Source organism: Marmota marmota, unplaced genomic scaffold (genome assembly GCF_001458135.2).
Source record: "Marmota marmota marmota unplaced genomic scaffold, marMar, whole genome shotgun sequence".
Lineage (NCBI taxonomy): Eukaryota > Metazoa > Chordata > Mammalia > Rodentia > Sciuridae > Marmota > Marmota marmota.
This window is the reverse complement of record NW_026000057.1, coordinates 9256993-9282841: the sequence shown is the minus strand read 5'-3', so window position 1 is coordinate 9282841 and position 25849 is coordinate 9256993. Positions and strand designations below refer to the sequence as shown.

Below are 25849 nucleotides of genomic sequence, written 5' to 3'. Positions count from 1 at the left end.
CTTTCACTTCAAAATATGCATGGAAAGAAATATGATCTCTAACATCCAGACTTGACACTGGTTCCTTGGTTTTACCTGGACTTAAGGTCTTATGTTCTCCAGAATCCTGCCCCTTGAGAAGTGCCTTCTGCTAATTCTACAGAAGAGCTAACTCAGACAAACCGAGAAAGATCTCCTGTGAAAAACAGTAAGTGGGAAGGCTCTTAATAGAATAATAAATCCAATTAATCTCTATACAATTAAAAAGAAGGTAATGGATGTGAGAGAAAAAGAAAAAAAGGGTGAGGGAAGACTAGGGAAGGAAAGAAGAGAGAATATTCATAATGTCATTACCAAAACAAACTCTCCCGGAATCCAAGTGACAAGTTCCCTTCCTCCTGGGCTCTCCTTACCCGAAATGGGGTGTTGATTCGGCTGGTGAGAGTGTCTAGAATGTGGACGTTCTCGTGCTGGTGCAACAGGATAAACCGGAGGAAGATCTCAAGCAGTGCTGGCTCGGAGATGCTGCGCAGGAAAAGGTCCAGGTAGGCGGTTGTGGTCATGACCTCCTCCACAGTCACCTGGGACGGAAGAGAGTGAGCACAGGTGAGTGCCTCTCCATGCTGCGACACTGCCTCCCCAAGCCCAGCACTGGCCACTGCAGGACAGGCCAGACAAAGGTGCCCACCACCTACTCACATGGCAGAACACCTCAGGCTGCCTCCAAGCTTCAATTCAATGAAAAAAAAAAAAAAGTGGAAAGAAGCAATTCAAGTGTTATGAAAACTCTACTCATCAGATACGGTTCAAATACGTGTAATCAAAAATGGGGAAAAAAGATTATGAAAAGTATTTATATGGTTAGTAAAGGGTTAATCAGAAAGTCTGATGTAACTTGTTTAATTATTAGTCATGCAATAAATATTTACTGGGATCTACTATGTAAAAGCAGCTGGAAACATGGAACATATTTTATATCCAGGAACATGGACCATAACAAACAAAATGATAATACAATAAAGTGCAAAGGAGAGGTACCAAGTGCTACAGATATTCAAACATGTTTCTGGAGAGTTTCAAGTCAACTTTTTGTAGTATTATTACAAAGTACTACAAGCACTTACTACTTAATACAGTAACTGTGACTTTTTATAATACAAATTAATATGTTCTAACCTATATGATTTTCCCCATGCAGTAAAATATCAATCTCTCAGTGAATAAGACTCTGAAGGGTCTAGTTTTTCAAAGAACTGAGGATATCATGCTTGAAGCATCAAAATCTGAACCTTAAACATTTTGATTGGGGCCAGATGCTATGGCACATGCCTGTATTCCCAGCGGCTCTGGAGGCTGCGGAAGGAGGATCATGGTTCAAAGCCAGTCTCAGCAACTTAGCAAGACCCTAAGCAACTCGGTGAGACCCTGTCTCTAAATAAAACACAAAATAGGGTGGGAGATGAGGCTCAATGGTTAAGTGCCCCTGGGTTCAATCCCTGGTACAAAAAAAATTTTTTTTTGGAAATTTTTTAAGGAGCACATGCTTCTTTATTCTCCTAAAAGTGTGACGTAACATATGTCTTAATGATTAGCAGTCACTGCCAGGGTCATCACTTGCTCTACCTGGGTACAGAAACATCCAGACTCAAATGCAAGAAAATCACCAAAGAAATGGTTTGAGCTTTCAGATTCCAAAAGGCACACCCTGGAAATCTTAGAAAGCTCCCTGCCGTGAGTCCAATGGACTTGATTCCAAATGAAACAGAGGGCAATACTTTTTGAGGGATTATATTGTCTCTTTTCTGGTTTATCTTCTTTCTTCCTCCCTTTAAAAGTGGTAGCTATCACTTTATTATACTATTACTGTGCTTTTCCTTTTATACTACATTCCTCTTCCACTTTTAATTCTCAGCTTTCAAAACCCACAGATGAGTTTAGAAACCAGATGTCCAGAGCTGCTAGATACGTGCAGATAGGCCCTGAGTGATACATCTGTGCGTAAACGCTTGGCACTATCTATTTTGGCTGTTCAAGTTACTTTTTTAAAAGTTCTTGGTGTTCAGCTGTTCTAGAAAGATGAGTCCAGGTGGATAAGATATTACCAAATCAGCAGTCTGCTTTCTTTATTCTAAACAAGGCATGCTCGTGAAGTCCATTTGTATTTGCTCTTCTAGAATCTACTCAAACTCACACGGCAGTTCCCCGAGTAGCCTGGGCAAAGCCCCAGAGTACAGACTTCCCCCAGGTCGGCACCACCAGTGGGAGCCTCAAAATTCAACATGCCATGCTCATCTGACTGTCTTGAAAGTAGCCTGTAGCCCAAACACACCTGTGGAAACAGGGAAGCATCAAGCACTTGGCAGGTGCCCACACTGAGAGGAGTGCTTCTCCTAGACTGCTCCTGCTCCTCCAACAAACTGCTTCTGTCCATGCGATTCCTATGTGCGTGGCACTTCTAATGCTGTCCCAGGACACACTGTGTCTTTTTCTTCATTACTCCAGTCCCGTGTCCAAACCTGGTATACAGTCAGTACTTACTCCTGAGTGAACAATAGCCCCTAAGGATCTAGTGATTTACATTTGCCAGAGTTGAGCTTATCTTTAAGTTCTTACTTATTTTCTATGTGTATCCTGACAGCCCAGAAAACTAAGGACTTTTTTGGGGGGTGCGGGGATGGGTGAAGGTGCTGGGGATTGAACACAGGGCCTTGCAAGTGCGAGGTAAGCACTCTGCCACTAACTTACGCCCCCAGCCCAAAAAACTTTCTTTTATAAATAACTCTAAAATAATGGGTGTCATGAAGCATACCTAGGGGCAAATGAACCCAACCACTCCAAACATGTAGTCCCATTAGCTCACATCCACTTGACTACTGCAACCTTGGGCTGTTCAGCAGAAAGTTAATCCAAAATGATTTAGGCAGAAGTCTAATTTCCTAGTGAGCCTGATCACTAGAAAAAAAGTACAACTGTGTAATCCTTCCAAATAGGCCACGTGTGCAGTTCTTTAATACCATAGTTTCAACTTAACTACCGACACAGCTGAACTGACATGTCATGCAGAATTCAAGGAGCTGCTTTTGTACCAATCATGCATCATCAGATTTTCCCCCTTAAGTTACACATGACCTTAATAAGCTCAAAAGCCCAGCAATAAACTCCTTAGAACATAAGCCCCAGTCTTGGGGGGGCTAACATGAAAGGAGGGCATTAAGCAGCTATTGTTTACTACTCTTAGGCTGAATAAATGGAAGATTTGATTTCTTTTTAGAAATCAAAGCTGTCATTAATAAGCTAAGAGGATTTAAGGGAGACTTGGAGGAGCAGGGTTTACATAACAGGCTATAAATATTAAAGACCCAATTTCACTAAGTATCAAGTTGCAAACTCTTTATAAATCAAGGTCACACTCACCTTAAACTAATACTCTAGCCAGGAAAATCTGGTTCCCTTCCCATCTCTTCTCCCCACCACGTCCTGGGAGCCTTTAGAAGCCTTTTATCCAGGAAAATCTTCTCCTGCCCTATTATCTTACTTTCAGAAACTTTTTCTAATCCCTCCCAACAGGCAACCTCCTGAACAAGGATGAGACCAGAGCCTGAGTATGATCACTTGAGAGCTGACGAGAAACCACCAGAGGAAAGATGCTCTGCTGTGCAGAATGTAACGCGGAATCCTCCACGACGGCCCTGACGTGGCAGGAGCCAGACAGGAAGACAGCAGACCTCGTGCTCCAGGGACAAAGGACACTGAGTGTGAGTGTAGGGAAGACCATATCTCACAGATGACCCCAACGTCCACTGACTGGTTCCCACATGAACTGCAGGTAGGTATGAGCTTACACAAAAACCGCACCTTAGCACCACATCACATCAGTAATAAAGTCTAAGGATACGAATGTTACTTCATACCAACAGCGGACCACAATGACCAAAATGGCCTACAGAAAACTGGGTTTCCTCAAATAACTGTCCTTGGCAAGATAAGGACAATTAGACCTTCAGAACCCATCTGTGTGAGCACTCTGATGTGCTTACTTTTCAGACCAAGTTCGAGAAGAGGTCTCTGACTTAGGTACCTGATTTTATTAGTCAAGTCCAATTTCTATCCATCCTTTGAAATAAAATCTTCACCCATTTTCTCTGACCTCCTCCAGCCCTTGTCTGGGTCCCTCTTCATGCCAGGTGCCTTTGCTAATCTCCTAAATGGGTGCTTTTGAAAGGACAGTTTCACACCCAAGAGTGGGTGAGTGGATTCAATGTATTATTGGTTCACTAACAGTTTAGACTAGATTCAAACAGAAAATGTTAACATACACTGATTGTAGTAAGAGCAAGTGCTGTTTTGTGAAACATCTGCACATATATTTTGTTGGAAATACATAAAATTCAGTATCATTTATATGTGCTTTGCTCATATTTCCAGTAAATATATATATGTATATGCACAGATCTATACATGTACATATGAAAATGCACAAAACACATTTCTGACCACAAGGAGTCGAGAACATCTGGCACAATTCCCATTCTATCACCCACCAGCTTGTCCCCAGGGCCTATCCTCCAGGATATAACCCAACATGCTCTGGCCTGGAAGAAGTGCACACATGCTTGATATCAGTCCTCCGAACAGGATATCAACTGAGTTTTCAGTCAACTTAACTCCTTTTTACCTTTGCCTAAGAACTCCAAGTGTATCTTTTTTATTAGAATTTCAAGTTTTTCATAAATGGACAGTTTGTTTTCTTTTTTAAAAGGAGATGGGTGGAGGAGGTGACACCATGTGTCACCTTCCACTTCTATAAAATCAAAACTCTATAAAAAAAAAAAAAATTAAGGCCAGACCCAGGCGCAGCCATCATGCCCACAATTGCAGCAGCACATTAACTTAATGCGTAGGAGTGAAATTGAGCATACAGACATCCTGACCTTTCTGTAATCAGCTCTAGTTGGGCAACTCCATTTGCATCTAAATTAGCACCAGAATCCTCCCTATAATGGCTGGTTTATGTGTGTCCTGGAAAATAAATTTCCCACCTGCTAATTGTTTTTCGGTGATCCAGTCACATTGCAGCAAACAGATGGATCCTACCTTCTGTCACTCAGGTGGGTGGCAGGCAGTGGGGTTGGGTGACTGTGGCACCCTCTCCAAGTTAGAAGCCACCTTTCCTTGGCTTTTCTTTTGATGTCAGAGGAGAAAACTAGCTAACAGCTGGTTCTGGTGGGTCATCTATGAGTCCTTTACCCCTAGTGGCTTCAACCAAAGTGAGGAAACAGGTGAGACCTAGGAGAACGTGGCTCAGGCACAGCAGCAGAGGGGAAAGGAATGCTGGGGCTGGACCGGCCAAGACAGGGGTGAACCGGTCTGCAGAGAGGACGGGGTGCAAGCCCAAGGCTGGTCCACCCACGCAGGCAAGGGCAGCAGCTTGAGGGACTCCAAGGACACCGAGCGCCCACAGAACATTCAAGTACAGAAAGGGAAGTCGCAGACGCCCTGGCTCTCAGTGGGCAGCCCCTCAGTTCCAGCCAAAAACTCAGGACAGAAAACGTTCAATCATTCAAGGTCTGAAAATAGTCTGCGTTGATGATTCAGGCTTCCTCCCTCCAGGCCCCCTCATGCTTCCCTTCTGCTCCTGGACCTCAAGGCCACAGACTACTGATGCCACCGCCAGAGGCAGGCTGGGGAGGTGAGTGGAGGTGACATTCAAAGTCAATAAGTTTGGTTATTTATTCCCGAAATATCTGAGAACGGAGGAAATGAAAATGAAGGCTACACTGAGGACTTGGGCAACATAAATTGAAAACATACAGTGAAAATAAAGCCAGCGCCTGCCCCTTTCCCGGCATTTCTTCAAAGCATTTGTGATACCATCAAACACGGAAGTATAACAAACTATACCTTCAGGGAGAAAAGGGCAACAGGGAACAAATGGCTTTTCAGGGCCCTTCCAGCCCCTGTGTGGAGAAGCCCCTCTCCATCTTCCCAGTGGAAAGTGGGGCTGGGGGTGACCGGGGGGAACCCGGCATTAGAGACACGGGGGGGGGGGCACAGTGCCACCCTTTGTGCCGCAGCAATGGTGGCACTTCCTGGACCAGGAGGCTTCCTCACCAAGCGCATTGCTCTCCATGACTGCAGCTGGCCCAAGTGTGATGTGTGTGATTTAACACTGTTCCTACACACCACCCTCCCCAAAGGACACTCCTATAACTTGGGTTTGATTTTTGTAGTTTCCCATTTTGTTCTCAGTAGAGATGGCTTTGCCATGAGTATTGTCAATTGTTACAAATGCTACTCCTTTTGGGGTTCTTAGCTTTTACACTTCCTGGCAATGGGAAGGTAGCAGGGATGGCGCGCTTCAACAGACATTTGTCAAGCCCATGTGAAAGCTCTGTGTTAAATGCCGGGGACAGACAGTGCTTTGCTGTTGTATACAGAAGCCAAAAGCAGTGTGAAATTCCAACATCTAAACCTTCAAGAGTTCTATCCTGGGGTTATGGAGTGATGTTAGCCTTTCAGAGAATATTGCTGTCAGCACTGAGTAGAAAAGGAGATTTGGGAGGAAACAGGGAGTGGAAGATAGGAGAGTGTGGTTTTCAGAAAAGAACACAAGCTTTGTAGCTAGACAGACTCAAGTTCAAGTCCTAACATTCATTACCTGCATGATCTTGATTGTGTCATTTAATCTATTTGGGCCTGCGTCCTCCTCTGTAAAATGAATAGTCCACTATCTTTCAGAGTACTGAGAGGATTAAAGACAACAGGCATAAATTTCAATACAAAGAGTCTCAGTAAAAGATGACTATTATTTTCTGTTTGGGGGCATTAGTTTAAAATACACCCAATTGGGGCAAAAAAATGACAAATGTAATCTGTGTCTGTCTGTTCATATTTGGGGAGATGTACAATAGCTCTTATAAAAAATGTGCTTTTTTATTTCCACTCCTCTCCCCCATTCCTCTCAAGCATTTTTCAGAATTAGGAGTATTATGGTTTGGATGTGAGGTGTGTCCCCCAAAAGCTCACGTGTGAATCAATGCAAGAAGGTTCAGAGGAGAAATGAATGGGTTGTAAGAGTCTTAACCCAATCAGTTATTTAATCCCCTGGTAGGGATTAACTGAGTGGTAACTGAAGTGGTGGGGTGTGGCTGGAGGAGATGGGAATTGGGGTATGGCTTTCTGTATATATATATTGGTATCTGGAGGGTGGAGTCTTTCTCTGCTTTCTGATCCTCATGTGAGTTAGTTCTCTCTGCCACACTCTTCTGCCATTATGTCCTGCCTTACTTTGAGCACCAAGGAATGGAGTTGACCTCTTATGGACTGAGACCTCCGAACCATAAGCCCTCAAATAAACTTTTCCTCCTTTAAAATTGTTCTGGTCAGATCCTTTAGTCACAGCAGCGAAATAGCTGACTAAAACAAAGAGATGCTAACATGGTCACAGGAAACAGGCTGAGACAGTCCCAAGGAATAAGTGTGTCCTAGAACAAGCTGGAGTTAGAGGGGACACAGGAACCCTCTAAAACATTTCTTCTTCTATATTTGCCAATGTGGGCCCATTTAGACCTTGCTCTACTCCCAACAGGTCCAGTTGACCAATATTTGAGAACAGAAATACAGCTGTCATTGCCAGCAAAAATGGCCTGATGTCCACAGGGTCCACACTGCAACCACAGCTGGCCAAGATGAAGGGTCACTGCTCTCATATATTTTTGTCTCTTGTCCATCATAAACCACTCTCTCTCTCTCTCTGAATAGTGAACAAAGGGCTACAGCTTCCTTTTCTGCAGTCGGTATGAGTCATGTGTATCCTATGACTTGATTATAACTCATCAAAGTACAATCAAATATATGATCCACCACAAAGGTCACTTGATTCCCCCATTCCCATTTACTAACTGTTCCAGAAAGCTTCATTTTGATTCAAACGTCCTAGTTGCAATGTGAAAAACAATAAAAACAGCAAACCCTTGACAGTTGTTGAGCACCTGCTGTTTATTTAGGGGCTCTGCTAAGCATACTGTTTCGGGGCTTTGAGACCACACAATCTGATGGGAACTGATTCCAGATGAACGGAGCAGGAAGGATCCTAACTGAAAGGGCAGGGGGCAAGCTCACAGAATCACCCCAGGCTGGGACCAGCTCAGAGAGGAAAGCAGGTCTGAGGACAGACAGCTGGGACACAGGCACCCATGCAGCCTCCTCTAAACTCAGAGCAGCTCACGGGGCTTCTTGTGGCAACACAGCTCAGGAGTAGCTCAAAGTCTTTTGAATCAGAAGAATCATTCCTCATTACAAAAGGAGATTCTACCTGCTGCCTTTCAACTGCGCTTTGCCTTGCCCTCCTCCCCTCAAGAAATGGTGATGGAGAAATGCTACTCCCCAAAGTCAACTAGCTTTCTTTCTTTCTTCCTATATATGTAATGTATGTATTTAGTATTGGGGATTGAACCCAGAAGTACTTTACCACTGAGCACCCACTGAGTCCTTTTTATTTTTTAGATAGGGTCTCCCTAAATTACTGAGGCTAGCCTCAAACTTGCAGTCTCCTGTATCTGCCTCCCAAATCACTGGGATTACAGGGATGCACCACTGCACTTGACTCAACTTTCTTTCCTATTCTGGAATTCTTATTAAACCCCTTAGCTTCCAAAGTCTAGGCTAAGTCAATTCTCTTTCTCAGTTTTCTTAATGCTTTTAAGATTGTAAACTTTCTTCAGAAACTGCATCTGACCTACAGTGAGTTCTCAAAGGATCTGATGTACCATCAGACACTCAAAGAACAATCAATAAATGTGTTAAGATGGAAATCAGTAGCCCTGTTGCTAGGGGAAAAAAAAAACAAAACACTTGGTTTTCATGTTGGGGGATGCCTTCATTAACAGGGCAGTTAGTTAATCTGATAATACTTAAACAACAGAGGAAATTTTCTATTTATAGAAAATAACTCTTTATGCAAAATAAAAAGCTTAACTCATGGGACAGTCTTGAATTATGGCAACCTGGAAAAGAGATCCACTGGGAAAAAAGACATGCTTCTGTGGTCTCCCCCATTCCTCTTTCTAATGAATGAGACAGTCCTACTGAATTCAGACGAGAAGGACTTTCAAGCCAACCCTAGAGGGGAAACGGTGTATGGGCCAGAGTCTCCAACAGCAGGTCCCTAGGTGGAAAGGTGGCCTCTCATGCCTGCTGCTCTACCCCCAGCAACTCGGTCGGCCTCTAGACTAAATGCAGCATCCAGAGATGGAATTTTAAATTCAGACCAGCCTTCCTAGTTAGCAAAAGTATAACGAAAGCAAGTTCTGATGATAAAAGACTGTTTTCACTCCTGGATTATGTTCCATGAGCCACAGAAAGACCTCAACACAATGAAAAGACAGAAAACAGGCAGGTGTCTGCCCAACAAATTCAACAATTCTAGTCATTGTGGTCATTTTTCTCTGTTATCCCAAACCTGCTGATCATCTGGCACTGGTTAATCACAGAAGAGCCCTGTCAGAAAGCAAGTCCAACACGGAAATGAGGAGAGAGGGGGCCCTTCAAGTTAGTGTGGGGCGAGGGAAAATTAGAGCAGGAAGGGAGAATAACAGGCTTAACTCCTTTTGCGTTTTCCTTGCTTTTTGGTTTTCTTATGACTACCTGAAGAAAAACTTGCAGGGCATTTGTTGGTGATAAATTTTTAATGTTCTCTTAGGAGAGTACAGGGAGAGAATAAGGGATTCACACCAACTTTCAGACCAGATCTCCCTCCTCTCTCTACACTTGTTTCCGAGGCAAATACCACCTGGCTTCCTTAGATAAGGTGGGGTTTTGTGTGAGTTTCTTTATTTTTTTTTAATTTCTCTGAGTGTCGGGAGGGTGGGGCCTTCCCTATCTTTTCATAGTTCTGATACTTAAGAACCGAATCCTTTGGTACAGCATTATCTCCCTCATGCACTTGTTGAAATTTTTTTTTAAAAGAAAGAAATCTCATTTCCCACTTCAAATCAAAAGTAAATGTAAGCTTAATTTATAATCCTAATTTCCTCTCCTACAATGGGAAAGAAGTGACATGTGGCATTGCAGAGAGGTCAGAGAGGAGGCCGTGCAGCACCGGGCCAAGCGCTACACATTCTGCCTATGTGGTGTGGTAAGACCCTGAATGTCCTCTGTCACCTGCCTTCTACAACATGAAAAATTATAAAACTAGGTGAGACGAGCTGTAATAGGAGAAGGGGCAGAATCAGGCATGGTGAGGGTCAACACTCATGACCACCTCTAGGCTTCCTGAGACCTTGCCTCTGAGCCAAGGCCAGCCCATGTAGGGCTTTCCACATGTTAGTAAAAGAGTAGCCCCTAGGCCCACGGTTCGATAAGCAAATGACTTAGCCCGAGCAGAAGGTGACTTCTGCCAATTAAATAAAGGTTCCCCTTTCCTAAGGGTGGACACAGTCCCATGCCAGGGCACAAAGTCTGGCAAGATAAATGTGAACTCCATCTCTTCTATTCGCAACCTCAGCAGGTGCTGCAGGACTCCATGCAGGGTCCTCCAAGCCTTTCCAAGGATTAGAAAAGAAACTTCTCGCTTCCCATCAAGGAAACAAAACCTGATCAACATGTAAGAAGCCCTGAGGTTTGTGGCAGGCACGATTCAATGTCTTCCCAGTATTCGTTCTCCTGTCCTTCCTTAAGAAGAAACTTTGACTTGATAGCGTAAAAACAAAACCAAAAAAATGCTTGCTTTGCCTCTAGATGTGGCTGTCCATGTCCTGGCCACAACTTAAAACAGAAGTGATGTGTGGAGCTGGGAAGGACCATTCAGGGGATTTTCCCTACAGCTAACCCTTGTGCAAGCCAACAGGGGGTTTCCCTGAAAACAGGACATTCGCAGTGTAAGTAAATTTTAACAGAGATCTCCTCCCCCACCTTTAGAGCAGTGCCTGGATATAATGGGTATTCAAAATGTCTGCTGAATGAATTCATTAATAAATGAAGGTTTCATAATAAGAGCAGCTAATATGTGCAGTTCATAATAAAGCAGAAGAGGAATGTGAAGATCAATCCAGTAACCATTCTCGATACCCCTCCCAGCACAGCAATGGGGTTTCCAAACTTCTTTTAACCATGATTCATCATCAGAAATAAACTTAACGGTAACACACAATACTTTCCAGTATGGAGTACAGTACATCTGATACTTTCTATTTTATTCTATTTCAAGTGCTAATTGTTATCTGCCAAATTGACTCCCTAATTCATTAACATGATGACTATTTGAAGACACTGCTTAAGCTTATATACAATTACACGGATTATATATACATCAATTTTGCTAAATAAGAGTCAATGTCAACAGTTCATATTTTAATTAAAAATCTTAAATTTTTATAATGAAACCACCAAAACACTGTGCTTATTTAGTTATTAATTCTGCACAAGAGCTAAATGTGACCCTGATGCCCTGAGAACTCTACAATCCAAAGCAACTCACAGAGCCATCCTGGGAAAGGCTGGCCTGGGACACGGGGCCTACAGCCACTCAGGCGACTTGCCATTCATCTCCCACCTCCAGTCCACACTGGCAAAGGGCATCGCCATCCTCTCCCAGGACTCAGCGGCCCTCCCCCATGCTGGCTCCGCCCCCAGCATCTACCCTGATGGTTCAGCACTCGCCTTCCCTGCTCCTTCCCTTTGCTGATCAGGGAATCACCAGTGAGCCTATCTCTAAGCCATGATTCTCTCGGGTCTACAGATAGTCTAAAGATGACAAAGGCATCAAGGGGCGGTAGAAAAGGCTCTGTAGTGGGAATATAAGATACCTGCATTTTCACCCTTAGCATCTGAGGACCACAGCAAGTCATGTGATATGCTTCAGACTCACATCCTCTGCTCCCCACCGCCACAGGGAGACCTGTCATATAGAAGGTCAATGGTGAGAAGTAGTGAAAGCATCTGTGAAAAGTGCCTTCCTGCACAGACTTTGGTGAAAGCAAAAAGAAGGGAGGCTCTGTAAGATAATGGAAAAGCACTATGGGACACTTAAGGACCACCTAATGCGACATGAAGCCACCATCTAAACACTCTACAACTAAGCTAATGTCAAAGAACTAATTTCCATATGTTGAACCAACCTTGCATCCCTGGGATGAACCCCACTTGATTGTGGTGCACTATCTATTTAATATGTTTTTGTATGCGATTTGCCAGAATTTCACTGAGAATTTTTGTGTCTATGTTCATCAAGGATATTGGTCTTAAGTTTTCTTTCCTTGATGTGTCTCTGCCTGGTTTTGGTATCAGGGTGATGTTAGCCTCATAGAATTTGGAAGGATTCCCTCCTTTTCTATTTCATGGAATAATTTGAGGAGTATTGGTATTAGTTCTTCTTTGAAGGTCTTGTAGAACTCAAGCTGAGAATCCATCTGGTCCTGGGCTTTACTTTGTTGGTAGGCTTTTGATGGCATCTTCTATTCCACTGCTTAAAATTGATCTGTTTAAACTGTGTATGTCCTCCTGATTCAGTTTGGATAGATCATATGTTTCTAGAAATTTGTCAATGTCTTCAAGATTTTTCTATTTTATTGGAGTATAAATTTTCAAAATAATTTCTGATTATCTTATGTATTTCAATAGTGTCCATTGTGATATTTCCTTTTTCATCATGAATTCTAATAATTTGAGTTTTTTCTCTCCTCTTCATTAGCGTAGCTACAGGTTTAGCAATTTTATTTATTTTTTTAAAGAACAAACTTTTCATTTTGCCAATTTTTGAATTACTTCTTGCTTTTCAATTTCATTGATTTCAGTTCTGATTTTAATTATTTCCTGTTTTCTACTACTTTGGGTGTTGATTTCTTCTTTTTCTAGGGCTTTGAGATGTAATGGTAGGTCATTTATTTGTACATTTTTTTATTCTTTTAATGAATGAGCTTAATGCAATGAACTTTCCTCTTAGCACTGCTTTCATAGTGTCCCAGAGATTTTGATATGTTGTATTGTTGTTTTCATTTACCTCTAAGAATTTTTTATCTCCTCCCTGATGTCATCTGCTATCCATTGTTCATTCAATATCATATTATTTAGTCTCCAGAAATTGGAGTAGCTTCTATTTTTTATTTTATCATTGATTCCTAATTTTATTCCATTATGATCTACTAGAATACAGGATAGTATCTCTATTTTTTTTTTCTGAGAGTTGCTTTGTGGCATAACATATTGTCTATTTTGGAGAAGGATCCATATGCTGCTGAGAAAAGGTATATTCACTCAATAAAAGATAAAATACCCTATATCTGTCTGTTAAGTCTAAATCATTGATTGTATCATTGATTTCTACAGTTTCTTTGTTTAGTTTTTGTTTGGAAGATCTATCCAGTGGTGAGAGAGGTGTGTTAAAGTCACCCAGTATTATTGTGTTTTGGTCTATTTGCTTCTTGAAATTGAAAAGGGTTTGTTTGATATGCATAGATGGAAACCCCTGCTTGTTTGCACAGTCCATGTGAGTGATATGTTTTTTTACCACCAACTTTTCACCTTCAATCTGTGGCTGTCTTTTCCTGTGAGATGAGTCTCTTGAAGACAGTATACTGTTTGTTTGTTTGTTTGTTAATTCAGTCGATGTCTTTTAATTGATGAATTTAGGGTATTAACATTCAGGGATATTATTACATTTCTGGTTATTTTGGTTTATTTTTGGTTTTTAACTTGACTTGGTTTCTCCTTTGATTGGCTTTTCCTTTAGAGTAGTTTTTCCCTTTGCTGATTTTCATTGTTGTTTTTCATTTCCTCCTCATGGAATATTTTGCCAAGAATGTTCTGTAGTATAGCCTTTCTTAGTGTAAGGTTTCATTTTTTCATTATCAAATCTGAAGCTTAATTTTGCTGGATATAAGATTCTTGGTTGGCATCCCTTTTCTTTTAGAGCTTGGTATATATTGTTCCAGTATTTCCTAGCTTTGATGGTCTGGGTTGAAAAATCTGCTGAGATTTGAATTGGTTTCCCCCATAAGTAATCTGAAATTTTTCTATTGCACCTTTTAAAATTCTACTTTTATTCTGTATGCTAGGCATTTTCATTGTAATGTGCTTTAGTGCAAGTCTGTTGTAATTTTGTACATTTGGTGTCCTGATAGCCTCTTGTATTTGATTTTCCAGGAAATTCATGCTTGGGAAATCTTCTGATATTATTTTATTGAAGAGACTGTGCATTCCTTTGGTTTGTATCTCTATACCTTCCTCTATCCCAATAATTGTTAGATTTTTGTCTTTTCCTGTTGTCCCATAATTCTTGGAGGTTCTGTTCATGGTTTCTTATCATCTCCACTGTGTGGTCAAGTTTATTTTCAAGATTATTTACTACCTGTATTTCCTCTCTTTTCTCTTTGTTGGAGTGATCAATTGTTGCCTGTATTTGCTCTCTTAAAACTATGTACATTCTGAACTCCTTCTCTGACGTTTCATCTACTGTGCTATCAATGGATTCTATCATTGTGGCATCTTAGTTTGTTCCAGGTATGTCTTCCCTCGTTTTTTCATGTTGTCTGTGTGTCTTTCTCTCTAGCAGTGCAGATCCAAGGTATTACAGTTTCTAGTGTCCCTGCAGGTTACCAATACCTCTCCTTTAAGGGGGAGATCAATATTTACAGCACCCAATGCAAACACTATGCAGCCTTAAACCAAAAGGCTCCTGTTTAGATTATTACCGTTTTGTCATAATAAACAGAGATGACATGTTTGGTGAATGTCTACTATACAAATAGTAGGTTTGCATAAGGGTCTACAGTTTCTAATGGTGGACAAAGAGGGTGGGTGTAGGATGTGAGATTTATGAGGTAGGAGGTTAGACTGTAGAGGTATTAGTTCACAGGAAGAGTGAAAGAGGAATCAGGAGAAGTAGGCTAGCAGGGACACCTCTGGTGTCACCAGACCTGCAGGGACCTTGGTGATAGTCTTTCAGGTCCTGATTGTTGTCTCTAGATGGAAGCAGTTTGGGAGAGCCACGTGTTTGTAGATGGGGGGCCATAGCACGGTCACCACTCCTCTTCCTCCTCCTCTCCACCCCCTCCTCCATGCACGGTTGATCCTCCTCCTCTTCCTCCTCCTCCTCCGTGTACACAGTCACTGCTCCTCCTCCTCCCTAATATCAAAGAACTGGAAGACTGTCTGTGCTGTGGCCTTACTTCTCTGACAACCCTGAAGCTTGAAGACTCTGAATTTCTTTCCAAATTGTGAGCCTTCGTTTCTCAGTTGTAAAGTGATAATGAGGAACCAGATGGCATACCTTACTGGCTCCAAAATTCTGAGGTTCTCTTAATTCCATGTTAGCAACATAAAACTAAAAGGAAATGTTAGCTCTTTGCCTTGGTGATTTTATTTTCCAGGATAACCTACACACTGCTCCATTCTAATGGAGCAAGAAGGGTGCTCACCGCTTTTTTTTTAGTTGTAGGTGGACACAATACCTTTATTTTATTTATTTTTATGTGGTGCTAAAGATGGAACCCAGTGCCTCGCACGTGCTAGGCAAGCGCTCTACCACTGAGCCACAGGCCCAGCCCCTCACCACTTCTTTTGCTACATTTATTTAGCCAACTGCATGTTTATGGAGTGCTTTGCATGTGTACTATATAGGAGCAGCTGAGGACAAACTGAAGTACTAGAAGCTTCTGTCCCTCAAGGTACTCTCAGCAGACAGCTGTCAAAGCTCATGTGAGGACACAAAGGCTAAGTTCATGGCACAGGAGAGCTTGGTGGCAGATTAGAGATGAAATAAATCAGTGTGTGTCTAACTGCAAGGCTTTCGCCAGTGTGGGGCTTGCACAGGGAATTTACAGACAGATCCGTGTTGGACAGACAGTCTGGATAAACAGGGAGTAGAAAGACTGCTCCAGCAGGAACAAGGAAATAAGAAATGGTCTGTGCAGAGAACAATGACTCTGATCTGACTTTGAATTTGCACTGGGAATCATGAGGAGTAGGAAGGGTAATAGGTAGGAAGGAGCCATATTAGATGGGGTTTTCAAAACCAAGTAGAGCATCTGGGTCATCTTCTACAAGTTCTTTGGTGTGGGAGGGACATTTTGACCACCCTGCTCCTTTTTTTCCCTAAGTATTAATTATTACTTCCAAACTTGCTAGAACCAAGAAAGGCTGGATTTCTTCTTCTTCTTTTTTTTAAAAGACTTGATAGAGGAAAAGGACGTCTCCACTTTTAATGTCTTCTCCCACGTGCAGGACCTCCTAGCCTCTTAGCCTCCCTTGGTCATTCTTCCCAGGATAAGGGAAATAATTTGCATGGTTAGTGAGCTGGGGTGGAGCCTGTCCCTCCTCTCTGCTCTGGAAGCCAGGATACTGGAAGGAAGAATACATTATTCTCTCTAGTCATCCACACTACAGCTCTATGGTGCCTCTAACTCCAGGGTTTAATAGAGTAGAATCTTGTCCACATGGGCAAACCCTATTCTCCACCATTGGGTTGTTTGTTTGTTTGTCTTTTTACTTGAGTTACATTTATAGATTAATTTGCTAATAAATGACAACTTTAAGATATTGAGTGTTACCCCCCAAAATACATAAGTTTTATATTTTTATTAATTTTATTTTTTGATGCAAATTGAGCACAACTTTTCATTTCTCTGGTTGTACATGCCGCAGAGTCACACCATTCACACAATCACACCCATACATAGAAGTAATAATGTCTATCTCATTCTACCATCTTCCTCCCCACCCACACCCCCCTCCTCTCCCTTCCCTCTGCTCAATCCAAAGTTCCTCCATTCTTCCCTTGCCCCTTCCCCCAACTATAGGTCAGTATCCACTTATCAGAGAAAACATTTGACTTTTGGTGTTTTGGGATTGGCTTATTTCACTTAGCATGAGATTCTCCAACTCCATCCATTTACCTGGAAATGCTAATATTTCATTCTTCTTTAATGCTGAGTAGTATTCCATTGTGTATATGTATCATAGTTTCTATGTCCATTCATCTGTTGAGGGGCATCTAGGCTGTTCCCACAGTTTAGCTATTGTGAATTGAGATGCTATAAACATTGAGGTGGCTGTACCACTGTAGCATTCCAGCATTGGTTTTACTGGTAATAAAGATGCTATCTGATTGGTCCATCAGCCTGACTCATGTTTCATATTTCTCCATCTCTTTCTTTGGGAAGGAGGGCCCTTAATACCTTGATCAGACTGTACTGACTTTTCTTTTCTTTTTTCTTTAATTTTTTAGTTGTAGTTGGACACAACACCTTTATTTCACTTGTTTATTTTTGTATGTGGTGCTGAGAATCGAACCCAGGGTCTCACATGTGCCAGGCGAGTGCTCTACCGCTGAGCCACAACCCCAGCCCCAACTGTACTAACTTCTCGGAAACTGCACTGCAGGTCCCTCAGTTACTCAAACTCAAGTTTGCATTGATTTTCACAAAAATGGTTTCTTTATAATCCAGGCTCAGCGTCCCTATAATAGAGCACTGCAAGTGACGAGGTGGCTCATTGCAACACACAAGCAATCCTAACAGGAAACCCCATTCAGCAATGCAACATTCATGGCTGTTGTACTTGGGCCCCCACCACCCTAAAGTCACCCATTCTGGCCTCTCCTGTGCTCAGCTTCCCAGTGGTCCAACCTTTCCTGCATCCGAAGCCCATGCTACCCATGGCACCAGGTGTGACTTACACCAGAATAATCACACTTCCTCCCTTGCCCATTAAGCCTCTTCCACACTGTTTAAGTGAAAATCTATATCCTATTCCCTCTGAGTGTAAGAGCAGGATGTACACAAGATGAGTGATCACTAAACTTAATTCTTCTAGGAGAGTAACTATGTTTTAAGCCGTTGGTGTGATGAGACTCCAAATGATAACAAATTAACTATATGGAGGGAAAATGCCAAATGCGCCTTTCCAAGCTGGGCTCGGTCAACACCCCACTGTCATCCCCACCAGAAAGACAAGTGGACACACAGGTCATGAAGCTACCATTTCCAAAGGAAGGGAGGGAAGGAGTTGTTGATGACCATCATCATTAATTACTTCTACTAATGGCAGTTTCAAAAGTAGCTACTACTTTCAAAGTCTTGGCTCTGTGCCAACCATTGTATTAGGCACTTTATACTCATTGTCTAAGTTAATTCACTGTGGCCTATCAACGTAGTTATGAGGTATATCAGTCAACTTTTTGTTGCTATAGCCAAAACATCTGACAACTACAACTTCAAGAGGAAAAATGTAATTTGAACTCTCAGTTTCAGAGGTTCGGTCCATGGTTGGTCAACTCCAGCACTTTGGGCCCAAAGCGAGGTAAAACATCATGGCAGAAGATGGCAGATGATCACAGTAGAGGAAAACTGCTCCCCTCAAGGTAGCCAAGAGCAAAGAGAGAGAGAGGGCGGAGCCAGGGAAAAGATACAATCCCCAAGGGCATGACCCTAGTGACCTTCTTATCCAGCCATGTTCCACCTGCCAAGTATTGCTACCCAACACAGCAGTCCTTCCAAGTTATTAATCCATCAAATAGATTCATCCACCAATTAGGTCACAGCTCTCATAATCATTTCACCTCTGAACACTGCCACACTGTCTCCCAAGTGAGCTTCTGGGGGACACCGCATAGTCAAACCATAACATTAGGGCTCTCATACATAAGAAAATAGAGAGCTGGGCATGGTGGCACACACCTGTAATCCCATCAGTTCAGAGGCCAAGGCAGAAGGATGGCAAGTCTGATGTCAGCCTCAGCAACCTAGCAAGCCCCTGTCCCTGACTCAAAATAAAAAATAAAAGGGCTCAGGATGTAACTCAGTGGTAAAGCACCCCAGGTTCAATCCCCAAAGACAGATGGGGAGGGAGGGAAGGAGGGAGGGGCTGGGGACAGAGAGACAGAGAGACAGAGAGAGAAAGGAAGGGAAGAAGAAAATGGAGATTTGAAAAGTTGCCCTGAAAGTACAAAATAAGTGGCAGAGACCAGATTCCAACTCAAGTCCACTTGATACCAAGAGTCACCTTCTTCATACTATTTTGAGAAGATGCATCAACCATCTGGACCATGTAGGTAAAGACCCAGTTTTCCATGGGTGCTCCATCCAGTTGCAGGGCTTTAGAAGACTTGCCCTGCTCCCTCCCAACCCACCGACCCTTTTCAACCAATTCAGCTACGTTTTCTGGAAAGAGCTGCCCCCAAGGACAGATCAGGAACTGAACTCCAGAAAACAGCCTGCCAAAGAACTTGCTGGGCACCCCACCCACCTTCCTACTGTCACTGGGATGAGGGTGACATGGAACCAGTGCTCTCCTGAGGACCACTGTAACAACACCCTGAGCTGCCACTGACTGCAGCACTAACCTCAGGCCTCACTGCTCCTGGCTGGCCCTGAACCCCTCTCAGCCTCAGACCTGAGTCCTGCACGGGGACTCACCCCTGCGGCACCTCTGACAGATGGAAAATCACAGGCAGTGCAGGTCCTGCTCCCTGGACCCCAGGGGAACGCTGGCGAGCAAACACAGGTCCCCGATGCTGACATCACTTAAAAGTCATAAAACACACAACTCTACCAAACTCAATTTGGAATCCAATGCTTCATGACACATTTTTTAAATATTTTATTAGTTGTAGTTGGACACAATACACAAATTTTTATTTGTTTTTATTTTTATGTGGTGCTGAGGATGGAACCCAGCGCCTCACTCATGCTAGGCGAGTGCTCTACCGCTGAGCCACAACCTCATCCGCTTCATGACACATTTTTAATGATTCCATACAACAGTGGTTTGCCAGCCTGGCTCCATGTGAGAACTACCCGGGAAGCTATTCAAAAATACCCATGCTCATGGCCCATTCTGATCTAGTTAAATCAAAACCTCCAGGGAGGGTTGGGTTTCCCTTGCAGGTTCTGACATGGGCAGGCCGTGAACTGTGAACACAAAGTCTCCTGGAGGTCAACAGGGCCACCAACTACATCTATACTACACAAGTGCTGTTTAAGGTACTGCTGAGGGTTAACAAAAACATTCTTAAAACCTGATTTGGGCTGAGCAGTGCTTTGTGAACATAAAAATGACCAAATATGCTCTTTTCAAAGAAAATGAGGAGCTAGGACTAGACAATCCCTGGAATTAAATTCAGAATTAAAATTCAACAAGTGATACATAACAGCCTCTGGACCCAAGAGGCTGACGGGCATTTCAGCTCACAGAGCCAATCAGAACTGAGAGCCCTGGCCCTCCACTGCCCACCCAGTCATCAAGTTCTCCGATTGACGATACCGTCTCCTACCACCTGCAACATGAGACTCATATTTTCCAGAGCCTGTGAAAAGACTTAATATCTCTACTGAAGGAAAACAAAGGAATAATTTGGAAGCTTCCAAAAACTTCATTTATCCAATTGGGTAGGAGAATACCGTACATTCTTGAGTAAGTTAATTGTTCAAATGAGCACTAGAGGAACTCCCAGGAATAATAGGATTTGACTAATTCCCTGCTATGATGGGGAGGCTATAATTGGAAGAACGGATGTTTTGAATTAATGAGTAAAAGAATCTAAGCACCGAGCACTGGCTGAAGAGACAGGGTTGATGTATTCACCCACTGCCTGACCTTCCTTCCACCGCCAGGGAACACGCAGCGCGGTGGATACTGTGCCTTGTATTTTGCATTGTGAGGCATGGAGTGACTCTGCCTTCATTCTGGGTTGCCAACACCATTCTCATGACATTGGGTTTCCACAAAAGAATCTGCAGATTCGTTACATAAAAAAATATTGCTCCTTTCTTCTTTTTAAAGGAGGGCCACCAAAAAATTAAACCCGAGAGCCTCTTGTTAGCTCCACTAGATGGTGCAAGCTCTCCTTTCCAAGCACTCTTACCAGCAGGAAAGGACATTTAAAAATTAGTGCTGGTGCACCCAAGCAGCCCCTGAGATGGGCAGGGCGTCTGCTCTGGCAGAATCTTGAAGAATGCAATTAATAAAAGCATGAGGATTTTTTTCCCTAAATTCTGCTTTGGAAGCTCAGGAGTTAAATTTATGCCATAGAAGGAATCATGGATCTAGAATTTAGCTCAAAAGGGCTCCTGGAAAGAGACGGAATTGAAGCCTCAAGATCTGGGATTGGCTGGAGGTAGCCGGTCACCAGCTACATAAGCTTCTCATAGCCTCTCTGGTCCTTGGTGTCTTTCTCTGATAAAATGAGGAGCTAGGACTAGACAATCTCTGGAATTAAGTCCAGAATTAAAATTCACAAGTGAAACATAACAGACTACATTTCTATCTCCAATTTAATCTCTCCATTTAGATTTAGCAAGAACTTTAAACACAAAGGATATGTTTCATGAAATTCATAGTCTGTGAAATTTCTATGAACTAACATGTTATTAATTCATTTACTGAAAAATGTTCACACAAAGCTTACTAGGTAACTGTCCCTGGGCCAACACCACACCAGGCAATAAGGACACAAACACAAGCAGAAGACCCTCGGCTCTTCCCCACACATAGCTCCTCTATGAAATTGGAAACTAATGAATTTCAAGCTCTCAACTCTTAAATTCTCAAACAAAACCCTTTACTGAAGGAAACTGGACAGTGACATCTACACTTGGGTAACCTTCAAGAGAAGGCAGTCTTGGATTTCAGGGCACATTGGATTTTCAGATCAGGGGTGCCCAACCTACAGTCACAGTGAAGCACTTAACATGAGCATGGAGAACACAGGGGCTTATTCAGACAGTGTGACATCTGGATAAACAGCCATGGCAATGACTTATTATTTTTTAACTCAATATTTCATAGGCAACTCACACCAGAAACAGTAAAGTTTAACCACCTCATATAATTTTATTTTATTTTATTTTTTTTTTTAATTTTTTATTGTTGGCTGTTCAAAACATTACATAATTCTTGATATATAATATTTCACACTTTGATTCAAGTGGGTTATGAGCTCCCATTTTTACCCCAAATACTCATATAATTTTATTTCTGCAAATGGAGAGCCCACTTCAAACAGGATTCTTAGAGTCATCACTGATTCTTCGGGAATGTTTTTTGTTCATTTTCTCTCTGCTTCTTACTATAAAACATCTAATCTTCCTTGGTACTTTTTCTAGCAATATGTGTTTTAAGTCTGGCTCCCTGTGGACTTTCACAGCAGTTAGGAGTTGTCTCCCTTTCAGCACAGCCACCTCTCATCTGCAGCCAGTCCTCAACAGGCTCCCCTCACCTCACTCTTCTCCCACTCCAGGTGGCCCAGAGGGCCAGCCATCGGTGCACACAACCCCTTCCCTCGTCACCATGTCTACACTCACACAGGTGTTTACTTTATTCAAGAGCCATCATAGCACCTAGCATATTCGCGGCAACACGCTAGGTGTACTGCAGTAATGTTCATTTAATGAATGGGCAAGTAAACCAGCAGGTGCAGGCCCTGCTCTCAAGGTGCGTTCCGCCCAGTGGGAGAGGTCAGCCATAGGTTCATGGGGGGCAGCCTTCCAGTGCCACCTGAGTGGTACCAAACAAACTCCAGAGAAGTGCTCAGGGATTGCCTCTGCCTGCACTGACCAGGACGGAGTTCCGGAAGGAGGTGGCCTGAGGTCTGTGCACTGGAGGGTGAGGAAGATTTGGATGCCCAGGGGAAAAGGGAGAGTGTCTCAAGTGGAGGGAAGGCGTAAGCACAGGCCTTCAACCAGCGGGCTGATGTGCGCTCAGACCAGAGCCAACAGGCCAAGGCAGCTGGAGAAGGGAGCCTACAGAGAGGGAGCAGGAGGAGGGGTTAGCCTTGGAAAAGATTCAAACAGTGGGTTGTACCACATCTATGCTTCTCAATTATTTCTCCTAGTATCTTCATATCTACAGTTCTCTATTTCCTCTTGGCAATAAGCCAAATTTTATTAATTATAGATCAATGAAAGAGCTATTTAGTCATCTGAAACTATAAGTTTTCCAACAATAAAACAAAAACAGTCCAAAATCTGCAATAGCTCTGTAATATAAGCTGGATGGCCTCTCAAAACTGTATTAATTCAACGTAATGCACCAAATGAAAGCAGTATATGACACACACTTCTAGTTTCCAATTAATAAATCAAGTATTTCCAAGTCAAACCCTCTCACACTTGTCGCTAAAATCTTCTAGCTCTGTTTAATAGCTCGCTCTCACTGGATAGAGCAATTATTAATTTAGTATGTCTAGAGCTGGCCTGCTTAATATGATTTCTTGGGTCTGGGTTTAATAGTGCTACTGCCGCTCCATGTTACATAGCTGCGGGCCCACAACAGGCCTGGGCCTCTTAATTACATTATTCAACTGCAATTACTGACCAACTACAGTGATCTTTACATCTGGCCGCCCTGCTTCCAGGGGACTCTGCTTGTCTAAGTCCAGGGTCACCGAGGAAACAGAACAACGGTTTGGACCCCACCACTCCCACTGCAAGCTGGGCCAGGCTCCTTAGTGATGGCTCCTCAGTCACAGCGGGACCCCAGCATTGGACATGAAGCACAATGCAATACAGGAGGGATGGCCAGGCACACTGGGCTTTCCTGCTGAGCCCAAGCACCAACAACTAGCTCAGCTTCCCAATCTGCTAGATGGCCCTAAAGGGAATGCCTGCCTGTCGTGAAGCCAGCCAGACGCTGTAGAGACGACAGCAGCAACTTATAAGACAGATCTCACTGCCCCAGGACACCACTGAGACCACCTGCACAGTGCACCAGGCCAGTGATCCAGCACCAGTGTGAGCATGGGGGACCTTTCTGCACAGTGGAGGACAGAAACTTTTTAAGTAACTGATTGACTCCAGGCATGGCTAAAAGCAGACAAAGTTCCATGTAAACAAATACAATTCAACATTATTACAGGAACAGGAACGGTACTTTGCAAAAAATAATACAAGACAACATGATTCAGGAGTCTTCAGTGATTAAAAACTATGGGTCAGTGTTTTAGTCAGCTTTTTTGCTGCTGTGACTATAAAGGACCTGACCAGCACAACTGTAGAGGAGGAAAAGTTTATTTGAGGGCTCAGGGTTTCAGAGGTCTCAGTCCATAGAAGGCCAGCTCCATTCCTTGGGGCTCAAGGTGAGGCTGAACATCATGGCAGAAGAGTGTGGCAGAGGGAAGCAGCTCACATCATGATCAGAAAAGCAGAGAGGCGCTCCACTTGGCAGACACAAATATATACCCAAAGCCACCCCAATTCCCACCTCCTCCAGCCACACCCCACCACTTCAATTACCACTCAGTTCATCCCTATCAGGGGATTAAATCACAGATTGCATTAAGACTCTTACAATCCAATCATTTTTCCTTGGAGCCTTCTTGCATTGACTCACATGTGAGCTTCTGAGGGACACCTCATATCCAAACCATAACAGTCAGTAACATAGAGAATAGGCTTTAAAAATTGAATTACTGAAATGCATAAATAAAAATATGGTTAAGCAGCGGCTGCTCTGCTCACTCCTCACCCTGACATAAGGGATCAGGGCGCTCCTCCTGCAAACTCCACACCCAATTATAGCCCATTAATATTTTATTATAACAGTAATAAAAATTTGAAGATAGTACTTAATTGCTCTTAAAAATCTTCAGTCGTGACTCTCAGTGGGCATAAAAGTCCACAACATGCCCAGTCAGTGAGAGCTGAGCTAGCCTCTGGTGGAGTCCCAGCTGCCCTGCCCACATGCACACTACCAGCAAGCTAGGGGACAACTCACAGGTGGCTATTCCCAGCCTCTCGAAATTTTCATCTTTTTTCTAAAGTCCCCCCAAAACTTACATCCATCAGTTGAAGTCAATAAGCTATGAATTACTGAGCCTGCAGGATACAGATCATGAATATGTATGTGCATGTTTGGAAGACAAGGCTGTAAACAATGGGCACCACAGAAGCCTACATGCACCTAAGACAGGTCTTCAAGGACATGTCTGAAATTATTCTACCCAGGTACGCTGTTCAAGCCTGGATTTAGCACACAGGAGACGGTGGGGAAATTGGTTTTTCTGGGAGATTTTTTTGCTTCTATTTTTCCAAGCACACTTATGGAATTATTTGCTGAATGAAATACAGAAACACACCCGGCTACTCTTTGCAAAAGCCAAAGGCGCAGGCTTTTTTTTTTTTTTTTGTGAGGTCATGGTTTTCACCACTAATGCCTCTGAGCTGCAGAAAAGGACTGCGTGTAATTATTTCCCCTTCAACCCACCTCTTACTTCAGCACAGTTCCCCTTGGGGTCTCTGCCTCCATCTACCAGAGAAAGTACCAAACTTCTGTCGTCATTTCCCAACAACTTATAAATGAAGGATCCAAAATAACCCACAAGACTAAAGACTTCCCTAGCTCACAAGACCCTTGACTGAATACCAGGAGCAAGCCCAGAGGGCATCTGGACAACCCAGTCCCATCCAAATACCCTGCAGCGCTCTCCTCACCCTGCTAGAGCCAGGACAAGCTGCACTGCCAACCCCAGCTGCACGGTCAGCCCTGGACCCCCACCTGGGCAGATTCTCTGACTGCCAGTCAGGCTATTTCACTGGTTTTTAATCTGCTGCTCTTCAGCCTGATCACTGCTTTCAAATAAAAAGTATGTGATGATCCTTTCAATAGGTTCTCTCCATCCTTCTAGAGAGTAGCTTCTACTATTATTATTTTTGAACATTTACTGATCACCTAAAATATGCAGAATTCCATGTTACCCTGTGCATTAGAGGCTGGCCATCTTTTTCTGTCAAGATCCAGAAAGCAAATATTTTAGGTTTTGCAGATCTAGTGTCTATGGTGTATTCATTTTGTTTGTTTGTTTTGAAGATTTTTTTTTTTTTTTTGGTACCAGCACTGAACTCAGGGGCACTCGGCCACTGAGCCATATCCCCAGCCCTAT

At 43.0% G+C, this 25849-nt stretch overlaps 1 protein-coding gene across 2 annotated transcripts in view; it reads right to left on the bottom strand.

Moving 5' to 3' along the window:
* The window catches only part of Fhip1a (FHF complex subunit HOOK interacting protein 1A), a 242735-nt gene that overhangs the window by 36968 nt on the left and 179918 nt on the right, over nucleotides 1–25849 (bottom strand). For both annotated transcript variants that reach the window (XM_015484474.2, XM_048813517.1), the window contains one exon: nucleotides 393–560. In XM_015484474.2, coding sequence (XP_015339960.1) covers nucleotides 393–560 — 168 coding nt within the window. The remainder of the gene's footprint in view (nucleotides 1–392; nucleotides 561–25849) is intronic.